General features: G+C 43.0%; 1 protein-coding gene across 1 annotated transcript in view; it reads right to left on the bottom strand.

The window, feature by feature from the left end:
* KCNH5 (potassium voltage-gated channel subfamily H member 5) overlaps positions 1-19,106 on the bottom strand; it is a 649,354-nt gene extending 630,248 nt beyond the window's left edge. Inside the window, exon 1 of the mRNA XM_069733797.1 lies at positions 18,961-19,106. Within this exon, the coding sequence (XP_069589898.1) occupies positions 18,961-19,033 (73 nt within the window). The 5' untranslated portion in view covers positions 19,034-19,106. The remainder of the gene's footprint in view (positions 1-18,960) is intronic.
* Positions 19,107-21,614: the final 2,508 nt, after the last annotated feature.

Here is a 21,614-nt window from a genome sequence, read left to right on the forward strand (position 1 = left end):
GCCATGTTGCGTTTGGAGAGCCACTGATGTGCCTAAACATTGAAACCCCCCGCAAGTGACACCATTTTGGAAAGTAGACTGCCTAAGGAACTTATCTAGATGTGTTGTGAGAGCTTTGAACCCCCAAGTGTTTTACTACAGCTTAGAATGTAGAGCCGTGAAAATTAAAATTATTTTTTATCCCACAAAAATTTATTTTTTGCCCCAGTTTTGTATTTTCCCAAGGGTAACAGGAGAAATTTGACCCCAAAAGTTGTTGTCCAATTTGTCCTGAGTACACTGATACCCCAAATATGGGGGGGAACCACCGATTGGGCACATGGCAGAGCTTGGAAGGGAAGGAGCGCCATTTGGAATGCAGACTTAGATGGAATCATCTGCAGGCATCACATTGCGTTTGCAGAGCCCCTAATGTACCTAAACAGTACAAACCCCCCACAAGTGACCCCATATTGTAAACTAGACCCCCCACGGAACGTATCTAGATGTGTTGTGAGAACTGTGAACCCCCAAGTGTTTCACTACAGTTTATAACGCAGAGCCGTGAAAATAAAAAAATCATTTTTTTCCGACAAATATGATCTTTAGCCTCCCAAATTTTTATTTTCCCAAGGGTAATAAGAGAAATTGGACCACAAAAGTTGTTGTGCAATTTGTCCTGAGTACGCTGATACCCCATATGTGGGGGTAAACCCCTGTTTGGGTGCATGGCAGAGCTCGGAAGGGAAGGAGCGCCGTTTGACTTTTCAATGCAAAATTGACAGGAATAGAGATTGGACGCCATGTTTGGAGAGCCACTGATGTGCCTAAACATTGAAACCCCCCACAAGTGACACCATTTTGGAAAGTAGACTGCCTAAGGAACTTATCTAGATGTGTTGTGAGAGCTTTGAACCCCCAAGTGTTTCACTACAGTTTATAACACAGAGCCGTGAAAATAAAAATGATTTTTTTCCCACAAAATTATGTTTTAGCCCCCAGTTTTGTATTTTCCCAAGGGTAACAAGAGAAATTGGATGCCAAAAGTTGTTGTCCAATTTGTCCTGAGTACGCTGATACCCCATATGTGGGGGGAACCACCGTTTGGGCGCACGGGAGAGATCAAAGGGAAGGAGCGCCATTTGGAATGCAGACTTAGATGGAAATGTCTGCAGGCGTCACATTGCGTTTGCAGAGCCCCTACTGTACCTAAACAGTAGAAACCCCCCACAAGTGACCCCATATTGGAAACTAGATCGCCAAAGGAACTTATCCAGATGTGTTGTGAGAATTTTAAACCCCCAAGTGTTTCACTACAGTTTATAACACTGAGCTGTGAAAATAAAAAATCTTTTTTTTTCACAAAAATTATTTTTTAGCCCCCAGTTTTGTATTTTTCCAAGGATAACAGGAGAATTTGGACCCCAAAAGTTGTCCAATTTCTCCTGAGTACGCTGACACCCCATATGTGCGGGAACCACCGTTCGGGCACATGGCAGAGTTCAGAAGGGAAGGAGCACCATTTGGAATGCAGACTTACATGGATTGGTCTGCAGGCGTCGAGTTGCATTTGCAGAACCCCTGATGTAACAAAACAGTAGAAACTCCCACAAGTGACCGCATATTGGAAACTAGACCCCCCAAGGAACTTATCTAGATGTATTGTGAGAACTTTGAACCCCCAAGTGTTTCACTACAGTTTATAATGCAGAGCCGTGAATATAAAAAGTCATTTTTTCCCACAAAAATTATCTTTAGCCCCACAAATTTTTATTTTCCCAAGGGTAATAAGAGAAATTGGACCCCAAAAGTTGTTGTGCAATTTGTCCTGAGTACGCTGATACCCAATATGTGGGGGTAAACCACTGTTTGGGTGCATGGCAGAGCTCGGAAGGGAAGGAGCGCCATTTGACTTTTCAATGCAAAATTGATTGGAATTGAGATGGGACGCCAAGTTGCACTTGGAGAGCCACTGATGTGCCTAAACATTGAACCCCCACAAGTGACACCACTTTGGAAAGTAGACTGCCTAAGGAACTTATCTAGATGTGTTGTAAGAGCTTTGAACCCCCAGTGTTTCACTACAGTTTATAACACAGGGCCGTTAAAATAAAAATTATTTTTTTTCACACAAAAATTATATTTTTGCCCCCAGTTTTGTATTTTCCCAAGGGTAACAAGAGAAATTGGATGCCAAAATTTGTTGTCCAATTTGTCCTGAGTACGCTGATACCCCATATGTGGGGGGGAACCACCAATTGGGCGCATGGGAGAGCTCGGAATGGAAGGAGTGCTTTTTGGAATGCAGACTTAGATGCATTTGCAGAGCCCCTAATGTACCTAAACAGTAGAAACCCCCCACGAGTGACCTCATATTGAAAACTAGACCCCACAAGGAACTCATCTAGATGTGTTGTGAGAACTTTGAACCCCCAAGTGTTTCACTACAGTTTATAACACTGAGCCGTGAAGATAAAAAATCATTTTTTTCCCACAAAAATGATCTTTTAGCCCCCCAAATTTTTATTTTCCCAAGGGTAATAGAAATTGGACCCCAAAAGTTGTTGTCCAATTTGTCCTGAGTACGCTGATATCCCATATGTTGGGGTAAACCCTTGTTTGGGCGCACGGGAGAGCTCGGAAGGGAAGGAGCACTGTTTTACTTTTTCAACGCAGAATTGGCTGGAATTGAGATCGGACGCCATGTCGCATTTGGAGAGCCCCTGATGTGCCTAAACAGTGGAAACCCCCAATTCTAACTGAAATTCTAACCCTATTACCAACCCTAACCTTAGCCCCAACCCTAGCCCTAACCCCAGTCCTAACCTGTTGTGAATTCTGTGGCAGAGCTCCCTCCTGTGGTCAGAAGTGGTACTTCGGCTGATTCTCTCTGTGAGCTTCCGTTGGTGGAGGAGAGTAGTACTGCGGCTTCTGAGTTTCCTTCCTCAGGTGATGTGGTGAAGTCGTTAGGTGCTGCTCTATTTAACTCCACCTAGTGCTTTTATCCTGGCCTCCAGTCAATGTTCTAGTATTGGACCTGTTTCCTCCTGGATCGTTCCTGTGGCCTGCTGCTCTGCATAGCTAAGTTCCGCTTTTGCTATTTTGTTTGCTGTTTTTTCTGTCCAGCTTGCTTTTTGTTTTTTCTTGCTTGCTGGAAGCTCTGGGACGCAGAGGGTGTACCTCCGTGCCGTTAGTTCGGTACGAAGGGTCTTTTTGCCCCCTTTGCGTGGTTGTTTGTAGGGTTTTGTGTTGACCGCAAAGTTACCTTTCCTATCCTCACTCTGTTCAGAAAGTTGGGCCTCACTTTGCTAAATCTGTTTCATCTCTACGTTTGTCTTTTCATCTTAACTCACAGTCATTATATGTGGGGGCTGCCTTTTCCTTTGGGGTATTTCTCTGAGGCAAGGTAGGCTTTTTTTCTATCTTCAGGCTAGCTAGTTTCTCAGGCTGTGCCGAGTTGCATAGGGAGCGTTAGGCGCAATCCACGGCTGCCTCTAGTGTGGTTGGAGAGGATTAGGGATAGCGGTCAGCAGAGTTCCCACGTCTCAGAGCTCGTTCTATGTTTTTGGGTTATTGTCAGGTCACTGTATGTGCTCTGACTTCTATGTCCATTGTGGTACTGAATTACCAGATCATAACAGTACTGGAGGCCAAAAGTACTAATGATTCCCAATAGAGCGAAAAAAGAAGTTCTGAGACTATTTTTTTTTCTTTGCACTGTGTTTTGCCTTTTTTTTCCGCTAGACATTTGGGTGGTTCAGGACACAGGTGTGGACATGGACATTCAGGGTCTGTGCTCTTCAATGGATAATCTCGTTATAAATGTACAAAATATTCAAGATATGGTGGTTCAGAATCCTAAGTTAGAACCAAGAATTCCTATTCCTGATTTGTTTTATGGTGATAGAGCCAAGTTTGTGAATTTCAAAAATAATTGCAAACTGTTTCTGGCCTTGAAACCTCGCTCCTCTGGTGACCCAGTTCAACAAGTGAGAATTATTATTTCTTTTTTGCGTGGCGACCCTCAAGACTGGGCATTTTCCCTTGCGCCAGGAGATCCTGCATTAAGTAATATTGATGCGTTTTTCCTGGCGCTCGGATTGCTGTACGATGAACCTAATTCAGTGGATCAGGCAGAGAAAAATTTGCTGGCTCTGTGTCAGGGTCAGGATGAGATAGAGGTATATTGTCAGAAATTTAGAAAGTGGTCCGTACTCACTCAATGGAATGAAGGTGCGCTCGCAGCTATTTTCAGAAAGGGTCTCTCTGAAGCCCTTAAGGATGTCATGGTGGGATTTCCTATGCCTGCTGGTCTGAATGAGTCTATGTCTTTGGCCATTCAGATCGGTCGACGCTTGCGTGAGCGTAAATTTGTGCACCATTTGGCGGTATTTTCTGAGCATAAACCTGAGCCTATGCAGTGCGATAGGACTTTGACCAGAGTTGAACGGCAAGAACACAGACGTCTGAATGGGCTGTGTTTCTACTGTGGTGATTCCACTCATGCTATCTCTGATTGTCCTAAGCGCACTAAGCGGTTCGCTAGGTCTGCCACCATTGGTACGGTACAGTCAAAATTTCTTTTGTCCGTTACCTTGATCTGCTCTTTGTAATCTTATTCTGTCATGGCATTTGTGGATTCAGGCGCTGCCCTGAATTTGATGGACTTGGAGTATGCTAGGCCTTGTGGGTTTTTCTTGGAGCCCTTGCAGTGTCCTATTCCATTGAGAGGAATTGATGCTATGCCTTTGGCCAAGAATAAGCCTCAGTACTGGACCCAGCTGACCATGTGCATGGCTCCTGCACATCAAGAGGTTATTCGCTTTCTGGTGTTGCATAATTTGCATGATGTGGTCGTGTTGGGGTTGCCATGGCTACAAGTCCATAATCCAGTATTAGATTGGAAATCCATGTCTGTGTCCAGCTGGTGTTGTCAGGGGGTACATGGTGATGTCCCATTTCTGTCTATTTCGTCATCCACCCCTTCTGAGGTTCCAGAGTTCTTGTCTGATTACCGGGATGTATTTGATGAGCCTAAGTCCGATACCCTACCTCCGCATAGGGATTGTGATTGTGCTATCGATTTGATTCCTGGTAGTAAATTCCCAAAGGGTCGACTGTTTAATTTATCTGTGCCTGAGCACGCCGCTATGCGGAGTTACGTGAAGGAGTCCTTGGAGAAGGGGCATATTCGCCCGTCATCGTCGCCATTAGGAGCAGGGTTCTTTTTTGTGGCCAAGAAGGATGGTGCGCTGAGACCTTGTATAGATTACCGCCTTCTAAATAACATCACGGTTAAATTTCAGTACCCCTTGCCGTTGTTATCTGATTTGTTTACTCGAATTAAGGGGGCTAGTTGGTTCACCAAGATAGATCTTCGTGGTGCGTATAATCTTGTGCGTATTAAGCGAGGCGATGAATGGAAAACTGCATTTAATACGCCCGAGGGCCATTTTGAGTATCTAGTAATGCCATTCGGACTTGCCAATGCTCCATCTGTGTTTCAGTCCTTTATGCATGACATCTTCCGAGAGTACCTGGATAAATTCCTGATTGTGTACTTGGATGACATTTTGATCTTCTCGGATGATTGGGAGTCTCATGTGAAGCAGGTCAGAACGGTGTTTCAGGTCCTGCGTGCTAATTCTTTGTTTGTGAAGGGATCAAAGTGTCTCTTTGGTGTTCAGAAGGTTTCATTTTTGGGGTTCATCTTTTCCCCTTCTACTATCGAGATGGACCCGGTTAAGGTCCAAGCCATCCATGATTGGACTCAGCCGACATCTCTGAAAAGTCTGCAAAAGTTCCTGGGCTTTGCTAATTTTTATCGCCGCTTCATCTGCAATTTTTCTAGTATTGCTAAACCAATGACCGATTTGACCAAGAAGGGTGCTGATGTGGTCAATTGGTCTTCTGCTGCTGTGGAAGCTTTTCAAGAGTTGAAGCGTCGTTTTTCTTCTGCCCCTGTGTTGTGTCAACCAGATGTTTCGCTTCCATTCCAGGTCGAGGTTGATGCTTCTGAGATTGGAGCAGGGGCTGTTTTGTCGCAGAGATGTTCTGATTGCTCGGTGATGAAACCATGCGCCTTCTTTTCCAGGAAGTTTTCGCCTGCTGAGCGAAATTATGATGTTGGCAATCGAGAGTTGCTGGCCATGAAGTGGGCATTCGATGAGTGGCGTCATTGGCTTGAAGGAGCTAAGCATCGCGTGGTGGTCTTGACTGATCATAAGAACTTGACTTATCTCGAGTCTGCCAAGCGGTTGAATCCTAGACAGGCTCGTTGGTCGCTGTTTTTTGCCCGTTTTGACTTTGTGATTTCGTACCTTCCGGGCTCTAAAAATGTGAAGGCGGATGCTCTGTCTAGGAGTTTTGTGCCCGACTCTCCGGGTTTATCTGAGCCGGCGGGTATTCTCAAAGAGGGAGTAATTGTGTCTGCCATCTCCCCTGATTTGCTGCGGGTGCTGCAAAAATTTCAGGCTAATAAACCTGATCGTTGCCCAGCGGAGAAACTGTTTGTCCCTGATAGGTGGACGAATAAAGTTATCTCTGAGGTTCATTGTTCGGTGTTGGCTGGTCATCCTGGAATCTTTGGTACCAGAGAATTAGTGGCTAGATCCTTTTGGTGGCCATCTCTGTCGCGGGATGTGTGTTCTTTTGTGCAGTCCTGTGGGATTTGTGCTCGGGCTAAGCCCTGCTGTTCTCGTGCCAGTGGGTTGCTTTTGCACTTGCCGGTCCCGAAGAGGCCTTGGACACATATCTCTATGGATTTTATTTCAGATCTTCCCGTCTCTCAAAAGATGTCAGTCATTTGGGTGGTTTGTGATCGCTTCTCTAAGATGGTCCATTTGGTACCCTTGTCTAAATTACCTTCCTCCTCTGATTTGGTGCCATTGTTTTTCCAGCATGTGGTTCATTTACATGGCATTCCAGAGAATATCGTTTCTGACAGAGGTTCCCAGTTTGTTTCGAGGTTTTGGCGAGCCTTTTGTGCTAGGATGGGCATTGACTTGTCTTTTTCCTCGGCTTTCCATCCTCAGACTAATGGCCAGACCGAACGAACCAATCAGACCTTGGAAACATATCTGAGATGCTTTGTTTCTGCTGATCAGGATGACTGGGTGTCCTTTTTGCCTTTGGCTGAGTTCGCCCTTAATAATCGGGCCAGCTCGGCTACCTTGGTTTCGCCGTTTTTCTGCAACTCTGGGTTCCATCCTCGTTTCTCTTCAGGGCAGGTTGAGTCTTCGGACTATCCTGGTGTGGATACTGTGGTGGACAGGTTGCAGCAGATTTGGACTCATGTAGTGGACAATTTGACCTTGTCCCAGGAGAAGGCTCAACGTTTCGCTAATCGCAGACACTGTGTGGGTTCCCGACTTCGTGTTGGGGATTTGGTTTGGTTATCTTCTCGTCATATTCCTATGAAGGTTTCCTCTCCTAAGTTTAAACCTCGTTTCATTGGTCCGTATAGGATTTCTGAGGTTCTTAATCCTGTGTCTTTTCGTCTGACCCTCCCAGATTCTTTTTCCATACATAACGTATTCCATAGGTCATTGTTGCAGAGATACGTGGTACCTATGGTTCCATCTGTTGACCCTCCTGCCCCGGTTTTGGTGGAGGGGGAATTGGAGTATATTGTGGAGAAGATTTTGGATTCTCGTGTTTCAAGACGGAAACTCCAGTATCTGGTTAAATGGAAGGGTTATGCTCAGGAAGATAATTCCTGGGTTTTTGCCTCTGATGTCCATGCTCCCGATCTTGTTCGTGCCTTTCATGTGGCTCATCCTGGTCGGCCTGGGGGCTCTGGTGAGGGTTCGGTGACCCCTCCTCAAGGGGGGGTACTGTTGTGAATTCTGTGGCAGAGCTCCCTCCTGTGGTCACAAGTGGTACTTCGGCTGATTCTCTCTGGGAGCTTCCGTTTGTGGAGGAAAGTGGTACTGCGGCTTCTGAGTTTCCTCCCTCAGGTGATCTGGTGAGGTCGTTAGGTGCTTCTCTACTTAACTCCACCTAATGCTTTGATCTATGCTTCCTGTCAATGTTCCAGTGTTGGACTTGTTTTTCCCTGGATCATTCCTGTGGCCTGCTGCTCTGCATAGCTAAGTTCTTCTTTGCTATTTGTTTGCTATTTTTTCTGTCCAGCTTGTCTAATTGTTTTGCTGGAAGCTCTGGGACGCAAAGGGTGTACCTCCGTGCCGTTAGTTCGGTACGGAGGGTCTTTTTGCCCCCTTTGCGTGGTTTTCTTTAGGGTTTTGTGTAGACCGCAAAGTTATCTTTCCTATCCTCGCTCTGTCGTGTTTCAAGACGGAAACTCCAGTATTTGGTTAAGTGGAAGGGTTATGCTCAGGAAGATAATTCCTGGGTCTTTGGCTCTGATGTCCATGCTCCCGATCTTGTTCGTGCCTTTCATATGGCTCATCCTGGTCGTCCTGGGGGCTCTGGTGAGGGTTCGGTGACCCCTCCTCAAGGGGGGGGTACTGTTGTGAATTCTGTGGCAGAGCTCCCTCCTGTGGTCACAAGTGGTACTTCGGCTGATTCTCTCTGTGAGCTTCCGTTGGTGGAGGAGAGTGGTAGCTAAGTTCTGCTTTTGCTATTTTGTTTGCTGTTTTTTTCTGTCCAGCTTGCTTTTTGTTTTTTTCTTGCTTGCTGGAAGCTCTGGGACGCAGAGGGTGTACCTCCGTGCCGTTAGTTCGGTACGGAGGGTCTTTTTGCCCCCTTTGCGTGGTTGTTTGTAGGGTTTTGTGTTGACCGCAAAGTTACCTTTCCTATCCTCGCTCTGTTCAGAAAGTCGGGCCTCACTTTGCTAAATCTGTTTCATCTCTACGTTTGTCTTTTCATCTTAACTCACAGTCATTATATGTGGGGGCTGCCTTTTCCTTTGGGGTATTTCTCTGAGGCAAGGTAGGCTTTTTTTCTATCTTCAGGCTAGCTAGTTTCTCAGGCTGTGCCGAGTTGCATAGGGAGCGTTAGGCGCAATCCACGGCTGCCTCTAGTGTGGTTGGAGAGGATTAGGGATTGCGGTCAGCAGAGTTCCCACGTCTCAGAGCTCGTTCTATGTTTTTGGGTTATTGTCAGGTCACTCTATGTGCTCTGACTTCTATGTCCATTGTGGTACTGAATTACCAGATCATAACACTAAACCTAGCCTTAACCCTACCCCTAAACCTAGCCCTAACCCTAGCCCTTACCCTAACCCTAGCCCTATCCCTAACCCTAGCCTCAGCCCTAACCCTAGCCCTAACCCTAACCCTAGCCCTAAACCTAAGCCCTGACCCACCAAGAGCTTCACAGAAGTTTATAATGCAGAGCCGTAAAAATAAAAAATCATATTTTTTCACAAAATTATCTTTTCGCCCCCAATTTTTTATTTTCCCAAGAGTAAGAGAAGAAATTGGATGCCAATAGTTGTTGTGCAATTTGTGCTGAGTACGCTGATACCCCATATGTGGGGGTAAGCCACTGTTTGGGTGCATGGCAGAGCTCGGAAGGGAAGGAGCACCGTTTGACTTTTCAATGCAAAATTGACAGGAATAGAGATGGGACGCCATGTTGCGTTTGGACAGCCACTGATGTGCCTAAACATTGAAACCCCCCACAAGTGACACCATTTTGGAAAGTAGGCCCCCTAAGGGACTTATCTAGATGTGTTGTAAGAGCTTTGAACCCCCAAATGTTTCACTACAGTTTATAACGCAGAGCCATGAAAATAAAAATTATTTTTTTTCACACAAAAATTATATTTTAGCCCCCAGTTTTGTATTTTCCCATGGATAACAGGAGAAATTGGACCTCAAATGTTGTTGTCCAATTTGTCCTGAGTACGCTGATATCCCATATGTGGGGGGGAACCACCATTTGGGCGCATGGCAGAGCTTGGAAGGGAAGGAGTGCCATTTGGAATGCAGACTTAGATGGAATCGTCTGCAGGCGTCACATTGCGTTTGCAGAGCCCCTAATGTTCCTAAGCAGTAGAAACCCCCCACAAGTGACCCCATATTGGAAACTAGACCCCCCAAGGAACTTATCTAGATGTGTTGTGAGAACTTTGAACCCCCAAGTGTTTCACTCCAGTTTATAACGCAGAGCCGTGAAAATAAAAAATCATTTTTTTCCCACAAAAATGATCTGTTAGCCCCCATAATTTTTATTTTCCCAAGGGTAATAGAAATTGGACCCCAAAAGTTGTTGTCCAATTTGTCCTGAGTACGCTGATACCCCATATGTTGGGGTAAACCCTTGTTTGGGCGCACGGGAGAGCTCGGAAGGGAAGGAGCACTGTTTTACTTTTTCAACGCAGAATTGGCTGGAATTGAGATTGGACGCCATGTCGCATTTGGAGAGCCCCTGATGTGCCTAAACAGTGGAAACCCCCAATTCTAACTGAAATTCTAACCCTATTACCAACCCTAACCTTAGCCCCAACCCTAGCCCTAACCCCAGCCCTAACCCTAGCCTTAACCCTACCCCTAAACCTAGCCCTAACCCTAGCCCTTACCCTAACCCTATCCCTAACCCTAGCCCCAGCCCTAACCCTAGCCCTAGCCCTAACCCTAGCCCTAACCCTAAGCCTAGCCCTATCCCTAGCCCTAACCCTAATCCTAGCCCTAACCCTAGCCCCAACCCTAACCCTAACACTAACCCTAGCCCTAACCCTAGGGGGGGAACCACTGTTTCGGCGCATGGCAGAGCATGGAAGGGAAGGAGCGCCATTTGAAATGCAGTCTTAGATGGATTGGTCTGCAGGCGTCACATTGCGTTTGCAGATCCCCTAAGGTACCTAAACAGTAGAATCCCCCCACAGTTGACCCCATATTAGAAACAAGACCCCCCACGGAACTTATCTAGATGTGTTGTGAGAACTTTCAACCCCTAAGTGTTTCACTACAGTTTATAACGCAGAGCTGTGAATATAAAAAATCATTTTTTTCCACAAAAATTATGTTTTAGTCCCCAGTTTTGTAATTTCCCAAGGGTAACAGGAGAAATTGGACCCCGAAAATTGTTGTCCAATTTGTCCTGAGTACGCTGATACCCCATATGTGGAGGGGGAACCACTGTTTGGGTGCATGGCAGAGCTCGGAAGGGAAGGAGCATCATTTGGAATGCAGACTTAGATGGATTGGACCTGCAAATTTTATAAAATTCACGTAGCATTAGATTTGCTTTCAATAGATTTGATAATTTCTAGTTAAGGTGCCCCATAAGTATACAATAATGGCAGAGCAAAGAGATAGAAAATCAATGCAAGACAAGGCAAAATAGAATATTGGCCCTGAAATGAAGTAAAACAAAATAGCAGTAAGGAAAGCCAGGCAACTACTAGGTAAGTATAAAACCTATCCCTTAAAGGGAACCTTTCACCCCCTAGGCGTTTTTAACAAAATAGCCACCTTGTGCAGAACTAATGCTGCATTCTGTCAAGGTGGCTCTTTTAGTTTGGGCCTCTGAAAAAACGCTGAAATAATCACTTTTGTAATGTGCCCCTCATAACTGAATTTGTCAGGGGGGCATGTCTTTTCCACCCTGACACAAACGCCTCCCAGCCGTCACTCAGGGCCTACGGGCGCCGCCTCCATTTCCTTCCCGAAATCCCCGGCGCCTGCGCTGTAAGTTAGAAGGGCAGCGCAAACTTCGCATGCCCAAAAAAAAAGGGATTTTTTTCATCAAGTATTTACAGTACATATGGAAATAGTGGTATGGTAGGATGGGAACCTGTCCCTCAATAAAAATGACACATTTTTGTACCGATCTGATGTGCCAGTCATGAGAAATCTAAGCCCCTGACGAAGGCTGATGCCGAAACGCGCGTCGGGGAGTGGCACATCCAGGAGACGGCAGTATTACAGGTAACACCTGCTCCAGGCTAACTATTTAAATACACTATTTTCTTAATTTATGATTGACCATCTGTGACATTGTGATAATGCCTGAACCTATTCAGCAGGTACCTGCATTTACACTCTTTTTCCAGCGTAATTTTTGGCTGCACATTTGCACTTTATATTCGTACTCTGGCCGCACTCTCTAAGCACTGGTTGCACTTTACGCTGGTATATTAATATATACACACACTCCTCATTGCACTTGCAATCATTTTGTGCACCTTAGCCTACTAAGCACCTTAGGCCATTTTTTAAAGGTGTACCGCCATATATTATATATTGTATTTCCCTTCCCCTTGTACATTCATTCATTTTGTGTGTGTATATACACATTTCTCAGTTCTGTGGGGTTACATATATTTATTTATTCATTTATTTATTTGTATCACTCCATTACTTTATTACAGCAGGACTGTTTATTGCTCCGTCTCCTTGGTATTGTGCCTTCTTTTGGTTTCTTTTCCCCCCTACCATTTGGTGTATTCACTTATAAATAAAATTATTTGAATTTACTGTTTGGGCATCAGTTCGGTTTTTGTGTTCTCTTTTTTTGTATATTTCTTCCGATTTTTCCATTACTACGTCCATTGCGGGATACATACAACTACATATGTAAATTTTGATTGTGTACCTAATACTCCATCTTTATTGATTATCGTACTACGTGCATCAGGTATTTATATATTCCTTGCCTTGAGTTTCTATTTAATGAGAAATCTAAGGTAGAAGATTTAAACAAATCAGGCTGGGGGCGTGTCAATACCCTTATATGGCTTTCTCCAAGCTGCAGTGATTTGCCCCCAGAGCACTTCTAGCCTGATCTGTCTTCTACACAAGATTTCTCATGACTGGCACATCGGATCTCTACAAAAAAGGTGTAATTTTTAATGCAGGACAAGCACCTGTACACTCATACCACGACTTCCATATGTAAACACGTACTGGCAGGAACCTTTTAACTTTATATAGCAGATAGCCCCCGTGACGAAACAACTTATCTTCTTAATTATGCCAGACTTAATTTGAGTGGGCCCACAATCATAAACTGTTGTCAGAAGTATTGACTCTTCTTGTAGGACAAATATTTACCTCTAATATTATCTCCTACAGTTTATTTTCTTTTATCTTTACAATACAGGAATGCATGGCCACTGAACAATTATATTTGCTGATATGTTGATTACATGCATTGTCCATACCAGCCAGTTTGTTGAAATTCCAAGCAAAGGAGGATAAACCATGCAAATAGATTACATAGTCAAACAATGCAGGTTGGCCTCATGCACATTTCTCTCTGACCTCTGGATGCTGGTTGAAGGCCAGTTGTGCACTATATAAAGAGATGTTTTCTTCTGGTCCATGTGACTCTACAGGATATCAGCTTAGGGGACTACCGCCCTGGCTGGAAGAACACAGGGCTGCAAGAACCCCAGAGATGTCTTACAGAATCCAGGTTGGGACAATTGGGTCACCTGGTTACATACCTTACTGCTCTCGGTTAGTTTCCTAAGCTTGTCTTTACCTCCTCTCTGTGGGGACCCACCAAAAGCGGGGAGCCACTGGTGGGGGTACCCTGCCCTGGAAGCAGCCCTAATCCTGGAGAGTCAGTGGAAGGTTGAGACTCTGTATTATGCACCATCTTGGGTATTTGCTGGGACTGTTCTGTATGCTATTGTGTGTTAGTGGTTCAATAAATTATTGCCACACTGTTTTACCCTCATCCTGTGTAGTGTGAGTAGTGTTCGGCCCACAAAGAGAGAGCGCGGGCATTCAGTCGTATGAGCCTTGGTACATGTAGTCTTTCTAAAGATAGCTGGGCCAGTGAACGAGAGCACCCACTGACTCCCGTATCGCTACACCCCCTAGTGATATTATTGCCTGATGTGAGTCATTTTAATGTTATAATAGATGAATGTGGATAAAATCCGCGCTGCTGCGACAAACCTACCCTCCTACCATATTTGCGCTTTTTTGTCTCCTACCTTTCTATACTATCATTTTAATGTGTGCCAGATTACACATTAAGCACGGCTATTTCTGAATACACCGGATTCAGTATCGATGTAAGTTAGTCTTGGTGGCAGTGACTGTACAAGGTCACCCCTTCACTATCGGAGAGCAGAGGACTTTGTCTTTGGACAGATCTTCTTTTGTTTTCATGTAACTCCGCTCATAATGTGTAAACTTTATATGTCCGTCTTATATCTTGGATAAGGTGAGCTGAACGTATTGGGGTGGGATGAGTTACTGCTGGGCAGCCTTCATTTTATAAAAGCACTTAGGATGACCTCTGGTGGCAAGTAAGGAAAATAAGGTGAACTATGTCACCAGAGGAAACATTTTGTGTTTTCTTTTATGTGACCAATGAAAATATAGAGAATGTCAATTTCTACCCTCGGTATAGCTATGGATATAGAGCAATAAAAAAGTCTCCGGTATAGCAGAGCTGAATCTGCAGTTTAACCATTACTTCAAAGCATTCTGATAATGTACTAGGGAGTCCTATGGGATGCCACAAATATCACAAAATATCATAAGTGACAAACTCGGCTCTGCTACATCTACAGGTGCTTCTCACAAAATTATAATATCATCAAAAACTGAATTTATTTCAGTTCTTCAATACAAAAAGTGAAACTCATATATTATATAGAGTAATTACAAACAGTGTGATCTATTTCAAGGGTTTATTTCTGTTAATGTTGATGATTATGGCTTACAGCCAATGAAAACCCAAAAGTCATTATCTCAGTAAATTAGAATAATTAACAAAAAACACCTGCAAAGGTCCCTTAGTCTGTTTCAGTAGGCACCATAATCATGGGGAAGACTGCTGACTTGACAGATGTCCAAAAGGCAGTCAGTGACACATTACTGTGCTTGATTGGCCAGCAAACTCACCTGACCTTAACTCCATGGAGAATCTATGGGGTATTGACAAGAGGAAGATGAGAGACACCAGACCCAACAATGCAAACGAGCTGAAGACTGGGCTTCCATAACACGTCAGCAGTGCCACAGGCTGATCGCCTCCATGCCACGCCACACTGATGCAGTAATTGATGCAAAAGGAGCCCCGACCAAGTATTGAATGCATTTACTGAACATACATTTCAGTAGGCCAACATTTAGGATTTTAAAATAATTTTTTCAAGCTGGTGTTATAAAGTATTCTAATTTAATGAGATAATGACTTTTGGGTTTTCATTGGCTGTAAGCCATAATCATCAACATTAATAGAAATAAACACTTGAAATAGATCATGCAGTTTGTAAAAATATATGATGTTCACTTTTTGTATTGAAGAACTGAAATAAATTCACTTTTTGATGATATTCTAATTTCGTGAGAAGCACCTGTAATTATTTTATAAACTCTAAAAGTGATATAAGACATCATATAGTTTATATATGTCATGCTGAAAGTGCTCCAAGGGCTTCCCCATGTCCGTGCCTTTGGTTGGACAACACATTGTATTCCTCAGGTGCAGTTCATCTATAGCCATTTTACATTTCTCCTGGTCATATAGACATTGTATGATTTTGCAACACGGCTCACTTAGTATGAAATGAGTAGTCAGTTCTTACATTTAGGTAAATGAGCCACAAAGCATTGGCAATGTGGAGATATAGCTTACATGACCAAAAAACTGGTAAAATAAAGTTATTGTGTAGTATACTGTATGTTCCAGAGAAATAGAGATATATGAGATGGATGGATGGATGGATGGATAGATAGATATTAGATAGATAGATAGATAGATAGATATGAGATAGATAGATAGATAGATAGATAGATAGATAGATAGATAGATAGATAGATGATACCAAGCCCGATGTTTAGTAATAAACATAATAAAATGTTAATAAAGAGTTAGGCCGGGATCACACATGCGAGAAACTCACACGAGTCTCTCGCCTCAATACCCGGCAGGCATATAGATAGATATGAGATAGATAGATAGATATTAGATAGATAGATAGATAGATAGATAGATAGATATTAGATAGATAGATAGATAGATAGATAGATAGATAGATAGATATGAGATAGATAGATAGATATTAGATAGATAGATAGATAGATAGATAGATAGATAGATAGATAGATAGATATGGGATAGATAGATAGATAGATAGATAGATAGATATGAGATAGATAGATAGATAGATAGATAGATAGATAGATAGATAGATAGATAGATAGATAGATAGATAGATATGGGATAGATAGATAGATAGATAGATAGATATGGGATAGATAGATAGATCGATAGATATTAGATAGATAGATATGAGATAGATAGATAGATAGATATGAGATAGATAGATAGATAGATAGATAGATAGATAGATAGATAGATAGATAGATAGATAGATAGATAGATAGATAGATATGGGATGGATAGATAGATATGAGATAGATAGATAGATAGATAGATAGATAGATAGATAGATAGATATGAGATAGATAGATAGATAGATAGATAGATAGATATGGGATAGATAGATAGATAGATAGATAGATAGATAGATAGATAGATAGATAGATATGGGATAGATAGATAAATAGATATTAGATAGATAGATATGAGATAGATATAGATAGATAGATAGATATGAGATAGATAGATAGATATGGGATAGATAGATAGATATGGGATAGATAGATATGAGATAGATAGATAGATAGATAGATAGATAGATAGATAGATAGATAGATAGATAGATAGATAGATAGATAGATAGATATGGGATAGATATGAGATAGATGGATAGATAGATAGATAGATAGATAGATATGGGATAGATATGAGATAGATGGATAGGTAGATAGATAGATAGATAGATAGATAGTTAGATAGAGATAGATAGATAGATAGATATGAGATAGATGGATAGATGATAGATAGATAGATAGATATGGGATAGATAGATAGATAGATAGATAGATAGATAGATAGATAGATAGATAGATAGATAGATAGATAGATAGATATGGGATAGATATGAGATAGAACGATAGATAGATAGATAGATAGATAGAGATAGATAGATAGATAGATAGATAGATAGATAGATAGATAGATAGATAGATAGATAGATAGATAGATATGGGATAGATAGATATGGTATAGATGGATAGATGATAGATAGATAGATAGATAGATAGATATGGGATAGATATGAGATAGATGGATAGATAGATAGATAGATAGATAGATAGATAGATAGATAGATAGATAGATAGATATAGATAGATAGATAGATAGATATGAGATAGATGGATAGATGATAGATAGATAGATAGATAGAGATAGATAGATAGATAGATAGATAGATATGAGGTAGATGGATAGATGATAGATAGATAGATAAATAGATAGATAGATAGATAGATAGATATGAGATAGATGGATAGATGATAGATAGATAGATAGATAGATAGATAATAAATAGACAATAGATGTAGATTGATATATTCAGAGATAGATTGATAGATATAGATAGTATAACTATGTAGCAAAACTACAAAAACTGTATATTTTGTCAGAAGACCACACTGCAGATTTACTGTCAAGTTTAAATAAACACATTATCAAATGACAAAGCTTAGCTTTACTATATAATTATCTATCTATCTATAGACATTGTGTGTATACAGCTTATATATACAGTATATATGCACACATTTAGACTTTGATTTAGTACAGATGAAAATGTTATATCTGCTTCTTCAGTGAAGTGGTAACACAATCATATGTAACGCTTGGTGTCTGCTATGATGGATGCATAGATATTGATCACTTTCTATTAAATGGACATGTACAGACGGGGTCCTTAATTGGATGCATGGTATATACCATATAAAATATATAAAATGCAATAAATGCATGTATAGACTTGCCATATACGGTTGTGTATATACTGTATATGTATGCGCATGTGTGTGTGTATATGTGTGTGTGTGCATATATGTGTATGTATGATTGTGTATATATGTGTGTGTGTGTATATATGTGTATATGTGTGTGTATATGTGTGTGTGTGCATATATGTGTATGTATGTATGTGTATATATGTGTGTGTATATATATATTTTTGTGTGTGTGTATGTATGTTTGTGTATATGTGCATATACATATGTGTGTATATATATGTGTGGGTGTATATGTGTGTGTAAGTATGTTTGTGTATATGTGTGTGTATGTATGTTTGTATATAAATATGTGTGTATATACATATGTGTGTGTATATATAAATGTGTGTATATGTATGTGTGTGTATATGTATGTGTGTGTGTGTGTATATATATAAATGTGTGTGTATGTATGTTTGTGTATATACATATGTGTGTGTATATATATATTTGTGTGTGTGTGTGTCTTAATAGATATTTAAATTCGAATAACAAAAAAGTGAATAAATTACATTTACTTTTCTTAATTAAAAATCTAACAGCTATTAATATCTAAACGAATAACCCACCAGAAGTCTGTTTACATTTGAGAAATAACTACACAAAAATGCGAAAAAATAAATATAAAACAAACTTCTTTTTTTCTGTATTATTGATTACAACTACTGTTCAGCCAGAAAATAAGCAGCACAATGACCAACATCCAATCTCCCGGTGAGCTAATAATCCAGGGTGGGATAATATTCCGGCTTTACTCTGACCTAGTCTACACTGCAATGCCAGGCCAAGCTCCAGGGCTTTAGTGATACTATACCACTACTATGGTGAAGGGAGAGCTCTAACCCTACTGAACACAGCTAATATTATCTGGGGAATGTGAGCTAAAATATTGATCATGAGGCAGAGAATTAATAACTCTCTATAACTATTTTCATTGTAGAACACCAGTCCAAGGAGATATAAGGCGAAAAGAGATTGCACAGCAAATAGATTTTGGGGTTAGTGTCTCTTTAAAAGCATCAGACTAGTGGTTTAACAGGTACAGGAAAAGTCCTAGAAAACTGCACACACACAGGATCTGCTGCCATTGGAAACTACAACTCTCAACATGGTCTGGCAGCATGTTTGGAGTGATAGTTTTACAATAGCCACAAGTTGCCGACTACTGACACGGTAGTCGGATACTCACCACTTGAACGTCTGACGATGTTCTCCAAAAACGTGTTCTGAGGTGCCACCAACCCTCGTTTGCCCCCCGGCATTCTGTGCTTGGGAAGCTCCTGGGCTGGGACGCGGGGCTGCTGCTGATGCTGGTGGTGACCGAGTCCGGGTGAGTAGGTTTGGGATGGGTGTAGCAGTTCATGGTAACGCTCCTCTGGCTGCAGGTGCTGAGACTGTGGCAGGGCAGCACACAAGGCTCTGGACGTGCAGGCTCTGGAGACACTGCGCTTGCGTAATCTGGCTATGGTCCAGCACCATGGACAGCATCCCAGTGCAGGAAGTGCCGGCAGTTCAGCACCTCAGATAGCTCCCAATGTAGGAAGTGCCGGTAGTTCAGCACCTCAGATAGCTCCCAATGCAGGAAGTGCCGATAGTTCAGCACCACGGATGGCGTCCCAATGCAGGAAGTGCCGGTAGTTCAGCACCTCAGATAGCTCCCAATGTAGGAAGTGCCGGTAGTTCAGCACCTCAGATAGCTCCCAATGCAGGAAGTGCCGATAGTTCAGCACCTCAGATAGCTCCCAATGTAGGAAGTGCCGGTAGTTCAGCACCTCAGATAGCTCCCAATGCAGGAAGTGCCGGTAGTTCAGCACCTCAGATAGCTCCCAATGTAGGAAGTGCCGGTAGTTCAGCACCTCAGATAGCTCCCAATGTAGGAAGTGCCGGCAGTTCAGCACCTCAGATAGCTCCCAATGTAGGAAGTGCCGGTAGTTCAGCACCTCAGATAGCTCCCAATGCAGGAAGTGCCGATAGTTCAGCACCACGGATGGCGTCCCAATGCAGGAAGTGCCGGTAGTTCAGCACCTCAGATAGCGTCCCAATGCAGGAAGTGCCGGCAGTTCAGCACCCCAGATAGTGTCCCAATGCAGGAAGTGCTGGCAGTTCAGCACCCCAGATAGCGTCCCAATGCAGGAAGTGCCGGCAGTTCAGCACCCCAGATAGCGTCCCAATGCAGGAAGTGTCGGCAGTTCAGCACCCCAGATAGCGTCCCAATGCAGGAAGTGCCGGCAGTTCAGCACCCCAGATAGCGTCCCAATGCAGGAAGTGCCGATAGTTCAGCACCCCAGATAGCGTCCCAATGCAGGAAGTGCCGATAGTTCAGCACCCCAGATAGCGTCCCAATGCAGGAAGTGCCGATAGTTCAGCACCCCAGATAGCGTCCCAATGCAGGAAGTGTCGATAGTTCAGCACCCCAGATAGCGTCCCAATGCAGGAAGTGCCGATAGTTCAGCACCCCAGATAGCGTCCCAATGCAGGAAGTGTCGGCAGTTCAGCACCCCAGATAGCGTCCCAATGCAGGTAGTGCAGACAGTCCGGCACTCCAGTTAACTTCCCAATGCAGGAAGTGCCATCAGTTTAGCGTCCCAATGCAGGTAGTGTAGGCAATTCAGCACCTCAGATAGCTTCCTAGTGCAGAAGATCCTGGTGCAGTGTCCCAATGCAGAAAGTGCAGGAGGCTCTGAAAAGATTCAGTGTCCCAATACAAGTAAGGAGTTGAGACTCTCAGTCAGCATCTCTTTACAACAAGAACAGGCTGTTCAGCACCCCAGGTTGCATTCCAGTTCAGAAGATGCAAGTTAGCACTGCGGAAAGCGTCCCAATGCAGGTAGTGCCGGCAGTTCAGAATACCAGATCGCGTCCCAATGCCGAAAGTTCTGGCAGTTTAAGATCTCGAAAATTGCCCCATTAAAAGTGCTGAGGGTTGAGCTCCTCCAAGCCCGTCCAGTCCACGGAGTTTGATACCAGGAGCATGTTACCTCCTTGGATCTTGGGACTTTGGTTGATTCCTGCAAGCAGTAAAGGCAAACGCATCAGCATCATGAAGCCATATATAAAACTGGGGCAAGGTGCTGTGTCTAACCAGTGCCTCCTGTAAGGAGGCAGGATCCTCTCCCTGGGTGGTCTCTTATGTCTGGGCTCATGTACAGTGGGGGGATAATTCTCAGCCTTTGGGCAGAAAATGTCTGGACATCAGAATTATTTAGTGGTGTAAGGGTGCTGAGGTGCAGGGTAAGGTGTCATCCAGGTGTATTCAATAGCAGCTCATGAGCAGTGAGGGGAGAGGTGCTTACATGAAGGAAGTCTCATCTCACCTGCAGCCTTCCGACCATGAAGTCATCCTCTTGTCTTGCACTTTATTGGATTCATCTGTGGTCACCTCTTTCCTTTATCTTTGGAGTAACCTGCAGCTCTTTCTCTCTCCTTGGCTCCTAGGACTGCCTGTTACTTTCCATCCCCACTCCTGTAGCAGCCACTATTTCCAGTAGTGTTATTGGCATGTTCTGCTCTTGCAGCATTTTCCCAATCTAACCAATAAATCCTCTCCCATTAAATCATTCCTCCTCCCCTTTGCAATGATCTCGCATAATCCTCCGGCACCCTTTCTATCCTCTTCTGCTGTGAGACCATACTACAGTGATAGGATCACTTAGCAGGTTTGCCTGCTCCGCTTCCCTGACCCTCTTGTCAATGTACGGAGGAGGGAGAGGAGTGGATACTAATTAGTTAAATGATTGTGATGGAGTTGTCGCATCTCCTCTATCCCTCAGATGGATATACATGAAATCATATAAGTTCTGCAGTGGGAATAAGGCTGAATTTATTACATAACTGTAGATGTAT

The sequence above is a fragment of the Ranitomeya imitator genome, chromosome 1 (genome assembly GCF_032444005.1).
Source record: "Ranitomeya imitator isolate aRanImi1 chromosome 1, aRanImi1.pri, whole genome shotgun sequence".
NCBI classification, from domain to species: domain Eukaryota; kingdom Metazoa; phylum Chordata; class Amphibia; order Anura; family Dendrobatidae; genus Ranitomeya; species Ranitomeya imitator.